The sequence below is a fragment of the Triturus cristatus genome, chromosome 9 (genome assembly GCF_964204655.1).
Source record: "Triturus cristatus chromosome 9, aTriCri1.1, whole genome shotgun sequence".
NCBI classification, from domain to species: Eukaryota; Metazoa; Chordata; class Amphibia; order Caudata; family Salamandridae; genus Triturus; species Triturus cristatus.
The window spans coordinates 146,502,906-146,519,277 of record NC_140592.1 but is presented as its reverse complement, the minus strand read 5'-3'; the positions used below and the strand labels follow the sequence as shown (position 1 = coordinate 146,519,277).

General features: G+C 45.1%; 1 protein-coding gene across 8 annotated transcripts in view; it reads left to right on the top strand.

The window, feature by feature from the left end:
• WNK2 (WNK lysine deficient protein kinase 2) overlaps window positions 1–16,372 on the top strand; it is a 647,264-nt gene that overhangs the window by 578,358 nt on the left and 52,534 nt on the right. For all 8 annotated transcript variants that reach the window (XM_085624584.1, XM_085624585.1, XM_085624586.1 and 5 more), the window contains one exon: window positions 9,971–10,233. In XM_085624584.1, coding sequence (XP_085480710.1) covers window positions 9,971–10,233 — 263 coding nt within the window. The remainder of the gene's footprint in view (window positions 1–9,970; window positions 10,234–16,372) is intronic.

Here is a 16,372-nt window from a genome sequence, read left to right as displayed (position 1 = left end):
CGGTTTACGGTAGGCCACGAGCACTTTCAGTTAACCGTGCTCACCTTTGGTCTTACCAGCACCCCCCGGTTGTTGATGAAGGTGATGGAGGTGGTCGCTGCTCATCTGCGCCGATCAGAGGTTTTAGTCTTCCCCTATCTCGACGACTGGCTGTTGAAGGCAAGATCGCCCCATGCAGTCGCCTCCCACCTCCAGACTACGGCTGACCTGCATTTGCTGGGGTTCTCCAACGTGCCAAAGTCGCACCTGGTTCCCTCTCAGAAGCTCTTCTTCATCGGAGCGGTTCTGGATAAGACGCTCTTGCGGGTATATCCTCCCGAACGGCGAGTCCAGGATATTCAGGCTCTGATTCCGATCTTTGGGCCACTATCCTGGGTTTTGGCCAGGATGACCCTGAGGCTCCTGGGCCTCATGGCCTCCTGCTGTTCACTCATGACTGATGGCATATGCAGGCTCTGCAGTGGGACCTAAAGTGCCAGTGGGTGCAGCATCAGGGGAACCTGTCCGATTACGTCCAGATCTCGGAGGGCACTGCACAACAGCTGCAGTGGTGGCTCACAAACCGGCATTGGGTCAATGGCAGATCCCTCTCTCTTCCCCAACCGGAGCACACAGTGGTGACGGATGCGTCTCTCCTGGGATGGGGCGGCCACATGGGAGAGGCGGAGATCAGAGGCCTCTGTTCTCCGGCGGAGTCCCAGGTCCATATCAATCTCCTGGAACTTCGGGCGATCCGGCTTGCACTGCAGGCATTCCTTCCCTCTATCAAGGGGAGAGTAGTGTAGGTGTTCACAAACCATACCACCACCATGTTTTTCTGCAACAAACAGGGTGGGGTGGGGTCGTGGACCCTATGTCAGGAGGTTCTGCGCCTCTGGACATGGATGGAACATCAGGGCATTTTCCTGGTGGTTCAACACCTGGCAGGTTCACTGAACGCCAGGGTGAACGAACTCAGCCGCAGGTGCATGATGGATCACGAATGGCACCTTCACTCGTACGTGGCGCAAGGTCTCTTTCAACAGTGGGGAGAGCCTTGGTTAGATCTATTCGCCACCGAAGAGAACACGCAATGTCAGCAGTTCTGCGTGTTGGAATTTCCAAGGCGGCACTCGCTAGGCGACTCTTTTCGTCCCGAGTGGAGTTGTGGGCTGTTGTACGCCTTTCCGCCTATACCACTTCTGCCCAGAGTGCTGAAGATCAAGCGCGACCGGGTCAAAGTCAACCTTATGGCTCCGGACTGGGCTCGAAGAGTTTGATATCCCGAACTACTCAGTAGTGACCATCGATCTCCCGATCCGACTGCCTCTTCAGGAGGATCTTCTGTCACAGCAGCAGAGGAGGGTCCTCCACCCAAAACTGTCCAGTCTCCACCTCTTTGCATGGAGATTGAGCGGCGGCAGTTGATTCCTTTTGACTGGTTTCCTGAAGTCTGTGATGTCATTCTGGCAGCCAGGCGTCCCTCCACTAAGTTGGTATATGCCTGCAGGTGGAACAAATTTGTGGCATTGTGCACAACAAAGGCTGTGGATCCCCTTTCTGCCCCTCTTTCAGAAGTCCTATTGTTCCTACTTTCTTTAGCCCAGCAGGACTCTGCTCTGGGCACTATCAAGGGCTACGTTTCTGCTATTTCGGCCTTTCTCAGGCTACCTCATCAGCCCTCTCTTTTAAAGTCCCCTTTTGTAAATAGGTTCCTCAAAGGCATTAATCACCTTTTCCCTCCTATTCTTTTTGTGATGCCACAGTGGGACTTTAATTTGGTTCTTACATATTTGATGTGCGCTCCCTTTGACTCTCTTCACAACTGTCCTCTACGTCTCTTAACCTTGAAGACTGCTTTCCTGGTTGCCATCACCTCCGCTAGGAGAGTGAGTGAGCTCCAGGCTCTTTCTTGTAAACCTCCTTTTCTGTCTGTCCATCCAGACAAGGTTGTGCTCAGCACCAGTTGTTCGACCTGGCACCTTGGCGTGGGTCTCCCTTCCAGTTTTTTGCTGTTGCCTCCTGTGTTTTGCTGGTGTTGGATGCTTTGGGCACTGTGCCACTGCTGTCCAGTGCCACAGTGCAAGTGCTCCCTATTGTAAATTGATGTGTGGATTAGTGATTCCATGATTGGCTGGTTTGGTTTACCTGTCAGGCCCTAGTACAGTGCCCCAGGAGTGCCAAGGGCTGTTCATCCAAATGCTACTGGTGGGCTTGCAGCACTGGTTGTGCCACCCACAGAAGCAGCCTGTAAAAGTGTCTAAGGCTTGCCATTGCAGAACCTGTGTGCAGTCTGGTACTGCCATGCTAACTGGGCAAGTGCACCTACTTGCCAGTCCCTAACCCTTCCCTTTTCTTAATATCAGACACCCCTATGGTAGGCCCACGGCCAGGTGCATTGTAAGTATAAGGTAGGACAAGCCCTGGTGTGTGTGGTATGTTCTAATAGTGAATGACATCCATTTTCGTGTTTCACTATTGCAAGGCTACCTGTTCCCTATAGGCCAGAATAGGCAGTTTGATTATTACATCTTATATTCCTAATTGACTCTGGGAACATGGTAGAAATTAGAGTTTAGTATGTCTGAACTCCGAATGATAAAATGCATCTTTTAGTAAAGTTGGTTTTAATATTCTGTGTTTGAAAATACCACTTTTAGAAAGTAGGTATTTTCTTGTCTAACCATCCAGGCCTGCCTCTGCTAGGTTGTGTATTCCTTGTCTGGAGTTTGAGTGACAGGGGCGGGGGGATTCCAGGAGGCAGGGTGAGTCAGCACAACGTGAATAGAGAGCTCTGCATCTAGATGGGTGGGAGGAGTTGCACCTGGGACCTGAATAGGGCTGTCTTCCCTCCACAATGCTGGCTCAACCTCCTGTGGTGCATCTGATGTGTCTGCCCTGCACTGTGAAAGGAAAGGAAGAGGCATGTAAACAGAGTGCTCCAGGACTGACCAGAACTGGTTTGGACTAGGCAAAGGCCTCTCTGCCTTCAAACAAAGAGAAACTGGGTATAAATATTGGGACCCAAACCCAAGAACTTTAGATCACTTTGGGAAACAAGAAGAAACCTTTGCTGAGGAGAGGAACCAGAGAGACTGAGGAGAGACTATCCCTAAGCTGAAGTGCTGCTTGGGGGATTGGACTTCAGTGGTTGCCTGACTGCCAAAGAAAGGAGAAAGGAACTTTGTATGTACTTTATTCAACTTGTGATGGATCTCCAAGGGCATGAGAAAAGAGCTTGCCTCCTGCTGAAGTCTCAGGGACAACAGACTTCAACCACCAGCTCCCCAAGAGTTATTTGGAAGTGCCTGCAGCTGTTTTATGGCCTCCTAAGGGACAGCGTGTCGCAAGGAGCTGGCAGCGCGGCTCAAGAAGAAGCAGCGTGTCGCCACCGCAGCATCACTGAAAAAGGGTGTTGCTGCTGTAGCTATCGCATCATAAGAAACGTCTCGAAACATCGAAGAAGCGTGTCGCAGCTGCTGCCGTCGCATCACTGAACAAGGGTGTCGCCGCTGTCGCATCGAGCCGAAGCGTCTCACATCACCGGAGAAGCGTGCCGCCGTCGTCACATCACTGAACATGGGTGTCGCCGCTGCAGCTGTCGCATCGAGCCGAAGCGTCTCGCATCGTCTAAGAAGAGTGTCGCCGCCATAGCCGCTGTCGTCGCATCACTGAACAAGGGTGACGCCGCTGCTGCTGTCGCATTGAGTCGAGACGTCTTGCATCATCAGAGAAGCGTGTCGCAGGGCCTGTCGTAGCTCAGAAGAATCGTTGAGTCGCTGCATGGCCGTCGGGCGTGCATGCATCATGTCGCATCAAGAAGACGCCATCTTTGTTTCATCGCACCGGATCTTCATCGCATCACGGCGTTGTGAGCCGCATCGCCATGAAACCACAATACGAAACAGACGCATCACCATTCCTGCGTGTAAGGAACCGACGCATCACATTTCCTGCAGCACGTTTGTTGTATAGAGTTACGCATCCAAAGGTACATTGACTCAGTGTTGCATTTTAACATCTAAAGAGAACTAAGCTAATTCTACCATTTTTAAGTACAGTATTGTGGATTTTTGTTGTTTGTGGTCTTGTGATAAGTCTATATAAAGAATACTTATTTTTTATATAAAACTTGTGTGGTGTCCATCTGTAGTGTTGTCACTGGGTTACTGTATGTGTTCACAAACGCTTTACACACTGCCTCTTAGATAAGCCTGTCTGCTCGTGCCAAGCTACCAAGGGGGTGAGCAGGGGCTATTTTAGGAGTGTACCCCCTTACCCTACCTACCTCTGCCAACTAGAGACCCCCAAATCTAACACCCGTCCATCCTTTTTGCCAAAAGTTGTCACTGCCTTTCACATTGGGCAAACCATCACTTTGCCCACCTTCTTTCCGCCTCTGCATCCTCCTAGAGAGGCTCCACCGTCTGGACCCAAAACATGCGCTCTCATTTTAATTGAACCGCACACAACAGTTCCGGGTGGATGACCAGCCCTTTGTTGGCTACATTGGCGCCAAGAAAGATCGGGCCGTACACAAGCGGACTATCTCTAGATGGGTCGTCTTGCGTATTAAAGCCTGTTATTCTCTTGCTAAGAAGGAGCCTCCGGTGGGACTACGCGCCCATTCCACCAGGGCGACGGCAGCCACTACAGCATTGGGGCGTGGCGTCCCCCTGTAAGACATCTGTCAGGCAGCTACGTGGGCCTTGCTGCACACCTTATTGCCTGGACAGCCAGATCTGGAGAGACTGCTTCTTTAGCCGTTCTGTTCTCTGGGTCTTTCTGGTGTGATCTTGGTTCACAGACCCACCACCGAGGTTGATATTGCTGGGATATCTATTCTAAGGTAGGGAATCTATCACTAACGCGTTTCTTTCAAATGCACAAGTTACTTACCTTTGGTAACGATATATCTGTAAGAAACATTAGTTAGTGATAGATTCCTTACTGTCCCACCCATCCTCCCCGTTCTGCAAACTGATTTCAAGGGTTAAGGTCATCTCTTTCAGGGCCCTAGTTTCAAGGCGCCAGTGGTCAGTATCTTGCATGGCTCTGCGTTCCTGGTGCGGAAAGTCGTGTACAGAATTTTTGTCCGCGCGCGAGGGCGGCGTCTAAGTAGCTGCCGCAACATCATCTCGGTGAACACGACGCCAACGACAGACTCTGAGCCGCACGACGCCACCTTCCAACATGCAGGGGTACTGCTGACAAATCCTTTCCAGATCCAGTCTGACACCTGGGGGTAATTCTAAGGTAAGGAATCTATCACTAACTAATGTTTCTTACCGATATAAAAGGTAAGTAACTTGTGCGTTAGGCATAATCAATGAAACTGGGTGTGGGATGTCAGATATCATTATATGAGTTGCTTAGCCTTCAGTAGCTCACAGTGATTTTCAGTGAACCGAAGTAGCTCTCACTACAGAAATGGCTGGAGACCCCTGATGTTAAATATATGCAGATATTAATAGATCCTATTTCGCAGAAAAATGTCTGATTACCTTATTTTGACATTTAATATTACCATTAATATCACTCACACTGGTCTGGGGCCAGTGTGCTGATAACAGGGTTAGGACAGTGGTTAAGTCATGTATCCAGAGTGTGCTTGGCCTAGCAAAGGCAGGCTCAGCAGGGGCGGGTTCTCCTCAGGGGGTGTAAGGGTGTTGCCCTGCAGCCTACTCTTAGTGGAGTCCACAGTAGCATCATTTTCAAAAAATGAAATATGTAAAGTCTACTGGGCCCATGGAGGTGCCATGGGTTGGGCAGTGTAACTTGTGGGGACGGAGCGGTGGTGTAATGCGGCAGAGATGGCCAATCTGTCTGATTGGCAATGCAGGCAGCGAGATGGCCAGTGTGCATGTCGGGTTGGACAGGTCTCTGGCTGTTGCCAACTTGATATGCGTACTTCAGAACTCGAACCAGCACAGCCCTCCTGGGTTCTTTTCGTGGAGCTTTGGGTTCACCTGTCCAAATTAATCCTTGCTCTGCTCTAATTTAAGGTTAAAGTATGAGAGGAGATCCTGGATTGGTTTGGGCAGACAAGTCTGTCTGCTGTGGGCAGCGCTTTCAAAGCAGCACAGGGGCCGGGTCATTATAGCCATGACCAATCACTCTGTAGCTTTATTTTAAAGCCACACAGTGATTGGCCACTTTTCTTTAATGGTGACGCGACGGCTCTGCTTTCCCCTCCTGCACATTGCCAGTGATTGCAATGTGCAGGAGGGGAGTGAACGTAGCAGTCACCATCTCACACTTTCTAGGCCCCCACTTTGAGTACGGTCAACCGGGCCCGGTGGTGGTTGAGGTCCTGTTCTGAGTAGACTAGGCCGGCTTACTGTTGGCACCGTTGTGGTCAGTCCTCGGTCAGCATCCTGCATTGGGGTGTTTCTCTCGGTTTGCTGTTATGTGGTCTTTTGTTTCAGCGCCGGGACACTCCTGGGAGTAGCCGCGCGCTTTATAAATACCATATTACATAACAGAACATCAGATCAGATCCCAAGAATAAAGAGAGGTCATTGTTATTATGCTCTTAATCGTCGCAAAGTCTCGTAAGACTTGAATGTGGTTTGTCTATATCTTCTCAAAGGAAAAACCCAGTATTGTGTGGATTCCTTTCCGACAGGCCGCTAAACTCGAGGCTCAGTAAATAAATAAAATTACTTGATCTCCCCATGCCTATAAATATGTATGTGTACTTGTGTAATGTAACTGGTGCTCTTGAAAAGCGCTCCAATACTTTCTCTATATAAAACTGCAAAGGAAAAAAATGGTGAGGCCTGGAATAAACCAGTGTTGTGTGCTTTTTCAGGCCAGCATGACTCCCAGTGTTTTCAAATGCACACGTTTAAGTTGTGTGCAGCGGAGAGTAAGATACCTCTTGCACTAAAATACCATTATTAAAATGTAATGCTTTAAAATATGAACTCCTTATTTCGGTCCTTAGTCTCTTACAGAGCACGCGCCCCAGAATGGAGATGGATGTTTAGTCTGGAATCACTGGCGCTGATAGCGCCGTGACTCGAGCTGGCACACCGACCAAGCTTCCTGACCATGGAGACTTCTCGGGAGCGCAGGCTGGTGGCCCGTGAGGCTGCTGGCTGGATCTGGTTTGCCCCTCTGCACCCCAGTCCATGACCGGCTCAGATGAACTTGGAGTAGACCATTTGCCACAGCAGCCTCATGTTAAGAACATGTTCAGATGCACTGGGGTGGATCATGTGTGTAGTCCCCACCCCACGTCCATAACACGCTTAGATGCGCTCAGGGCTGGCTTTAGGGCAGTGCGACTGGTGCGGCCGCACTGGACGCTGACCTGTGGAGGGGGGCATTGTGTCGTCAGGGGAGCGCTGTGTTTAGCAATATCTTATGATGTGAGAGATGAGGGGCACTTTTGCAGGTGGCAGTGAGAGAATCCGAGGAGGCGGTCATGGGACGTGCGGGCGCCAGAAGTTATTGTTGCACCGGGCGCCACCAGCGCTACAACCGGCCCTGGATGCGCTGAAAGTGCATCAATTGCCCACCAGTCTGATAAACAGGTGGTGACAGCACCATTTAACCTGGGTGGAGGGGGTTACGAGTCAGTTCTATTACAAATTCAAATTAATAAAAGGCCACTCTCACTGTGGTGTAGAGAGCTACTCCCTGCATATTTCCTCCTATCACATGACACTTAGTTGTGCTGATTGACATAGATTGCGGTTTTTGTGATTCTTCACATTGAACGGAATGCGTGCTAGCCCAAATTGTAAAAGATACTATTGTGCACGCAAGTAGGTCAATTTAAAGAAGCAGTTGGTAGAGCGTTTTTAAATTCTCGACGCCAGGTCTAATTGTATGTAAAATAGTTGTGTTAAAATGCCACTCTTTGTTTTGGAACAAAAAATACTTTTTGCTGAGGGGACCAACCTGAATTCCACTTTTGTCCGTCGGGCTTGCTTCGCTTGCTTGTGATGCTACACTCATCCCCAACTTTTACACCCCACTACTTTGAAAAGTTACCAGCCACCACTGCACCTCGGTGGGCTCTAGAGGAAAAAGCTGAGGTCCAGAGGAATCTGGATATGGTTGAAACAGGCGTCCAGTAGACTGGGTCAGATCCTTCTGGATATTAATAGAGAAGAGGCCCACACACTCTGTGGGAGAGTTGGCAAATGCACCCAGAGCACTCTGGTATGGCTGAAGGCCTGAGCGGAGGCTACTTCCTCACCCTACACCCACTGATCTGTTCTGAAGGCCATCTTAGTGTCCATAGTGTCTGGAAGTAAGGGTTCAGACCCTACAGGTAGGTCCTGGTTCGATGACCATCCATGCGCACAATGGACAAAGTAGCGTTCAGGTTCTGCACCCCCTTCACCATCTATGCAGGATCAGCACAAAGGTGAGACCCTGAGCCCAAGGAAATGCACCTGTCACTCATTCCAAGTGCAATGTTGAAGGCCACACCCCCTGTTTCTTAGGTTGAACCTTAAATTATTCTTTGTGTGTTGTGGAGTTTCCATGAGTTGCATCATTTGTCATCAATGATATAAACTTGGCTCTGACGTGGATGTTGCCAATGATGTGAACTATGTCGTTTGTGATGTAGTGTGAGGTCATGTGAAGTGCATGGCCGGGTGGGAGTTAATGCTGCTTAGCTGTCTTAACTGGTGAATTTCAGAATTTTAGGTTTTCTTTACAGACAATGCCTCACGACTATTCAGTTTGTATAATTTCGTTGTCCTGCTTCCAAGAAAGCGCCCACTGAACTGTACCGGAGGTGGTCTCAGTGGACATATATGTCATTGCATAACTTGAAATTCTTCTGTAAAGACTTGGAACGGTGATGCAGGCAGGACAATGTTCTGCTGCAAATAAGCAGGAACCATTATCAGCATGTGGAATTCGGAGTTCGACTTGCATAAATCCGCATCATTATCTTAACGGAAAATTGTTTTATCTTCTAATCTCTTTATGCGGTTTGATGAGACCGCTGACCTCTTTTTTTTGCGTTGGCTGGACAAATGAATTAATGTCATTGCAGGGGCGCAACCTATAGAGTGTAAAATTTAACAATCACCTTATTTCGTAACGTCAACAGTTGAGCACTACTAATGGACAAATACGACTTATTTCAGTGTGAAAGGATACATGTGTTTAATCACTGCTTCGTACTATCTGTCAGGTGAATTATTCTTACTTCTGATTTATGATTGTGAAGCTTTTTTGAGAAAATACAAGGTGACCAGAGTGGCCAATGCGGACCCCACGTGCCTCCTGAAAGGTAGTCGTGTGTTCCAAGAGAGAGTTAACCTTCAACCTTACACAGTTGAGACAGCACAAAGTTTCCTGGAGTGCTTTAAAGTTGACACCATACTTGGAGCTGCCAGAGGTTAGCGATGGTTTTTGGCGGTCAGTCCTGGAACGAAAGCAGATGCCTCACCTGCTTACTTTGTGAGCCAGCCAACAGCCATTAGGTGGAATCCCTTGTTTGGACTCAATAGAACACTTCAAGCAGAACTATTATAAAACCACCGCTTCAACATAATTCTGAGGGAGTGTTAGTAGGGAACAGAAATCCACCATAAAAAGACAGTTTCAAAACGTATGCGACATTAAAGAAAGTTTTTGTTTTTAGAAACCGAGTATAGGGATTAAGACAGTCGCATTGACACAAAAGTCAGAACAAAATGAACCATGTAAGGATTACAAAAACTAAATTAACTATAGTTGAAAACCTAATAATTGGGCAAGACTGATGTTAGCTGTGAGCATTAACTTGAGTTGATTAGCAAGAATAAATGTTTTCTGAGATATTCCTGCAATGGAGTGTGAGCGTTCTGAAAAGAGACGGGAATGAAGTTTAAAGTACTAAATATTATAGTTTGTCCTCTGCAGCTGCATAAATTGCTTACTTGTACAAAGTCAAAGTTTCGATGTAATTGCATTGTCCAGATGTCTAATGTATTTAGATCCTGGCCTACCTGACGTCTATTCTGCAATACCATAGGATCATCAACAAACAGCCTTCCAACCGGCACAGACCCTGCTCCACCCCCACCACTGCTGCCAGGCCTCCAACCCCAGGCCCAAACCAATAACAGCAACAACAAGAAGGGGATGTTTACGGACGACCTTCACAAGCTGGTAGATGAGTGGGCAAGTAAGACTATTGGAGCAGCACAGATGAAGCCATCTCTGAACCAGCTGAAGCATAACCAGCAGAGGCAGGACATGGAGCCCAAACCAGCACAGACGAATGATCCATGTGGCGTAAGTAGCGCTTTTGAACTACATGCCAATGTTCCATTTTTTACTTCAAGGATCTGTGCAAAACTCTGACATGACTAAATAACACATTAACAATTGTACAATACATATGTATGTATTTATACAATGCGAAAAGATATACTTAAGCTAGATTTCAAGATAGATTGATTAAAAAGTAATACATTTCTCAAAGATTTTAAAGGGGACTCCATTATATATGCAAGTACTTCAGGGGTGCAGAGCAAGCCATATGCTCCACATGGCATTTTCTGGGTGTCGTTGGCATCACCCCAATCCCTCGGGAGAAACAAGCAGTGCACAGTGCAGTTCACTGCACATTTTCCTAAATAAACTGGCTAAGCGTTCTTAGGCATAGCAGCGGTTTTGAAATCGATTCCATCAACTATTCCAACATTGTAGGTTCAGTCACCGTATCCAAAAGTCCAATTTCTCTGCCTCCGTAAATCCTGCATTATGCTATGAGAATGTTGGGCACCCAATTGAAACACACTAGATGCAGTCGAATATTAGATTTCTAGGAGAACAGTGCCTGTCAGACACATTGTGTCACTACCACACCTGAAAACGAGGCCAGTCAGATTGTAGGACAGAGTTGTTACTGCTTTTAGATACTGTGCAGTCACATGGATGGGTGCTGTCACATGGATGGGTGCTGTCACATGGATGGGTGCTGTCACATGGATGGGTGCTGTCACATGGATGGTTGCTGCCATTGTTTGCCCTGAATCTTCTAATATGCAGCTCCATGTGCAGGTAATATTCTGGGAAGGCATGCCAGATTCCAAAATGGATATTGCCATATTTCCATGGGTTTATTTGAGAGACATAACCTCTCTATGTAGTTTTCAGGGATAACAAAAGAGACTTTAACACATCACTGGGATCAATTGATGCTGGTGTTGAGCACATTGAAAGGAGTCAAGTTGGAGACCGAGGTCAGAGTGTGAAACTGAGAGACTTCAACCATTGCATAGTTCTGAAAAAGAAGCATATTCGGTGATCCATAAAGTAATGCATGTTCAACACATAATGAAGGAAACTAAAAGGCGGCGTTCAGAATGCTATTCAAGTTATTAGATGTGTCTCAAGTGACTACAACTCCTAAACTAAAGGCCTTCCATGCAACTATGTGATTATTCTGAATATCTTCAAAGTTGCCAATTGGATCAAGCAGTTTTATTCATTTGAAACTTTCCCAACTTGGCCGCTCAAAAAAAAGGTTCACATTTACAAAATCATCAATCCTGCCAATTTCTGGCCATTGTCTGAATTATAGCCAAGAACATCTTTCAGTCCAAGAGTAGCGAGGTGCGCGTTATTGGCAACGTATTCTTTAACAAAATGGTCATTAACTGTGCAACTTTGCAAGCAAAGATGCAAGCAAGCAGTTCAGGTATCCATTTGCCCGCTACTCTTTGTGAATGGCAATCTGGGGCAGGAGCCTCCACAGCTCATTACAAGGAGCAAGTACAGACCATTTGAGTCAATAGAGAAATGACAATTTAAAACCCCCATAATATTTAGCATCTCCTCTTGATGTCTGTCCATTACTGTGCTCAGCATTTCAAGCATTACAAGAGCTCCCCCATCCTTTTTCTGCGGCCCCCGGGGAGGACAAATGAACGTAATATTTATATACAATGAAATTAATGTGTCCTATTTCTGTGATATAAATGAAACGTTACAACTAACAGAAGAGCAATATCACCCACTGTCACTCCTTCCTACCCATGCCCGCCTCCACCCAAAAAAATGAGTTATCCTTCAGGTCGTTAGATGGACAACTTTTGGTCTGTAGTGCTCCGACTTTACTGCCTTGTATTCAGATCGCGAGTAATCCTCAACCTCAGCCCTGCACATGCCATATTTCTCAAAGTTATATAAGAGCAAAAGTCTGGGCAGGGAGCATATCTGCAAGGCTGTGGAAGACCATCTTATTGAAACTATCCTTGAAGTCATGACTTGATGAAAATGCTTGTCATTAGTATAAAATGTCAAGAAAGAGGTAAAAAAATATCAGAGGTCAGAAGAAAAACTCTTGCACCCATATCGTCCACTTGAGAGCGATATATAGCGATGTTACAAGAGGCGGAGAACTATGTTATGAGGTTCTCATCAAAGTTGCCTCCACTTCTTCCCCGCAAACAACCACCCAAACTTGTATTGATAATTTACAGATGCTGGCACTAAATTGTTCCCTGTACATTATATCACATGTAGTCTTCAAATCTGCAAACGAACACACTCACATGAGTTCACCTTTTGCAAGAGGCTGGTGGCCTATACCTTCAGAGAGTTGACTGGCTGAAGAAAACGTAACATTAGCACTTTCTACTTGTCATAAGGGCCTTCTAAAGCCCTGCTGCAATAGATTCTCCATTAGACTGGGGGAGTAGAAGTGGGGGGGGGGGGAGGCAGGAAGGGGTGGAGTTTACCATTCTCCAGACCTGGAAAGGAAGAGTCACAGGACTGTTTCCAATTCCTTTTTAGAAGGAATGTCAGGCCTTCTCTCTGTCAAGTTCTGATAACTGAGAAGATCATGAAAGTTGCGGACTGCTTAAGCCTCTGCAGTTAGGTTTATATAATCTTGTTGGGCTAGGTTTTTAGATGGTTGGGGTTGCTTATGTTTCACACAGCACAGAAGATTGTAAGTGTGGAGGCCCTTTCTCAATTCATGGTCCTTCGGTAGTACAAGGCATCAGGCTCTGTGGCATCCAGGATTCTGAGTTTCTGTCCACTGATACTTGGTATTTTTTCTTTTTGGCCTAACTTTTGATATTATTCTTATTTCCGGTTGTAAGACACACTTGCCATGTGAAATGATTCTCATTTAGCACAAGTGATTCATGTCTGCTCAACCCAGTGATGTGGATGAACTCTACCTTTAAATTCAATTGCCATTTTCACTAAACCCAGGAAGCACAAGTCTACTTTAATTCTCTTTAGACACTCATTTCACAGTGTTTTTTAAACTCTTGCTTTGCTTTGGATTCAGATGGACCTATACACCAGGTCTTTGGCCTGTTATTGACTTTCAGGCATGCTTGGAAGCTTTCTGTTTTTTCACCATTATTGGTACAGTAAATCGGTTGATCTCACCAAATATTTTCCTACAGCAAAGATAATTTTGAAGAGCATTAAGGAAGGACCTTTTAAATAAACGTTAGTATTATCTGTGCTCACATCTGCACAGGATTTTATCATGTGCACTCAAACATACAACTGCATGAGAATCGGTTTTTTTTTATTGCAAATAAAGGCTGGTCTAGTGTGCACTATGGTCATTATCCAAGGATTCCTAGCAAATATCCCTTTTACCTTCTCAGAAATGTTATTGGGTCAGTGCAGAAATGTGACTGGTAAGGTTACTTGACCAGAAGCATCTAATCTAAGTAAATAAGCTAAAGGAGTGGATTAAATACCTCCTGCTGATGTATGTCTGAAAAGGCAATTTTGGCTTGAATCACAGTGGGTTTAAGCAATACTCCATTACTCTGAGATAGATAAAATGCATACCATGAAAGTAGGTGTAATTGATCTGGTTATTTGCACAGTTTAGAAGTGCAGTGCCTGGGGCTCTAGGGGCTAAGCAGGTGCTGTTGATATTATTACTACCCTACATGTTTGCAACAAGCGGATTTCCTCAATGTTCATTACTAAATTTGGACTTTGAGATGTTACGAAAATTGCTTTTGTTGCATTTTGTTCTTATATTTTGAGTTTGTGGTTGAATTTATTAGCTCTCAGTTCATGTAAGATATGTCTCACTTAAAATATGTGCTACAACACCAGACTGAGAAACGCAAGGAGATAATATGGTAAGGAGAAAGCTTCTAATTTTAGAATTGCGGGATCCAAGCCATCTGCCCTGGCACCCTCCCTCCCTCCCTTTCTTTCATTGACTTTACTGGCATATCCCTGTTTCATGGGATTAGTGCAAAGGCTCTCTAAAGGCAGTTAATCTTTAGATTGCATGGCTGCACTCAGACTGCTAATCCCATACAACTGCACACTGATTGATTGATTTAGCATTTTGTATTAAACTGTCTTCGGTCAATCTTTTACATATGTATGCATTCATTGTTCAAAACTGATTTACGCTCACACGATATCTCATGAGGAAAATGTCAAAGCTGGTATGTTGTCTTCTGATATGGCTGAAGTCTCTGGGTCACGGAGCTTCGCATGACGTGTCTTTGACGAATAAAATTTGTTTACAAAAAAAAAACTGATTTACGCTAATTGCATAATTCCCTTAGTTATGTATTGGAAAAGAAGAATTTTTACAGAGGTCTCCTGCTGGATTTTTCTTCCTATAATATTGCAGGCAATCAGATTTTGAAGGTTCATGGCTAAAAATGTGTTTGTAACAATACATGATTCCTGTTCCATACCACTTTAGCTCGACAGCTTTAATAACTGAGAAGTAAGCCTTTTGAGCTTACTTCAATTTGAAAACATTGTAGTGACATTGAGTACTTGAAATGGTGTAACACTCTGTCGCAGTAAAGGCAGGGTAAACCTTTAAAACTAGAAGCAAGTAATTGGAACAGTATTTGCCAATCAGTAAAGCAATTTATTGATTGGATCTTAAACCATTGCAATCCATACATGTGCAAAACTGTGTGCAAGTGTGTGTAAAAACACCCCACAGCTAAATCACACATGCTAGCTATGGCATAAATCTGTGTCCCTATGAAAAACAACCAAATGTTGGTCTGATGAGACATTTCTAACTTTATATGATACCTCTATAGCGGAATGATGCACTCTGCCCAACTGCTGTTGCTCTTATATTCTTCTACCCTGTGTGCCACGCCGGGGGATGGGGGGGGGGGGGGGGGGTGAGGGAGGGTATGTGTGGGTGGGGGGGGGGGGGAAGTATTTCTGATTAGTTTTCTTTTCAAATACATACCTCACACGTCATTATTGTGGTCTTTATTGCCTTTGGACTGATATTCCTGATCATTCATCACGCCGTTCCGGGTGAGCGGCATTGTTTTGATTAACTGAACCGGTATAAGCAAATGTGGCCCACGATTGTACCACTCCTTAGAGCCTTTGGACTTTCTTAATGTCAGGAAGATGTCTGAAGAAATTATATCCTGTATATGCCAGAATGTTTTGTTTTGAAATGAATAAACATATGTATATATTTTTTTTTAAATGAGACCTAACTTTATAATACTAATTAAAAAAAAAACAGAAGCCTTTGCACACTTGATACTAATTTCTCGACCGTTTCTTCCTTTAAACGTTTATCACAACAACCACAAACTTGCTGTTGGGTAGCTGTATTTCAACCACACATAAGCGCTAGAGAAATATGCACTCATTCCCCTTGTGGTGATGTATTCAAGTTGTATATTTCCACAGAACTTTGAGATCCGTCCCATTTTCTGCTACTTTAAATTGCATAGACGGATGAGTTGGTTTCACACTGAACCCTTTATCGCGTGATACTTATTTGCATTGAACGTAGTGTTTTGTCTTTAGTGCCCCTCATCCCTACACTCTTTTTTAAGGGAGTTTCGGTGCAGGCCTAGTTAGGAAGCCTGGGAAGCCTCCTATCAACTGGTCTCTACTTGTTTGTAGTCTAAATACACCTGATGTATTCATAGGAATAGTTTCTATGTTACTTGTCCGCAATTTTTTTTTTAACTACTAACTGAAATAATTTTGAAACAAAATAAAGTAATAATGTACCTTTATCAATCTCGTGGGACTATTGGTATTTGTATTTCGTACTACATGAACTCCAATCTGAGATTAGTTTTAGCCCTTGCCATTAAATCAGTGCTTTTCTAGGATTGCATTTTATTTGGCCACATGTTCAATACATTCCTAGTACCAAAAAACTGTATACAACCTTAAACGTTGAAACTTGGATATAGTGGCTAAATAATTCATAGGTTTGGTAATAAAGGCACCATTTTGGAATTCAAACTGTATTGTCTGAGCTCCCATGTAATTCTTTTAGAAAATATGAATTTTGGTAATTAATGCTTAGCAATGGGAACCTACTACACATTAGAAAACCTTAAAAGAAACTAGGAACATTTTAAATGTAAGAAGAACACAAGGGACTAGAAAATATTATTATTAGCATCTTATAACTTGC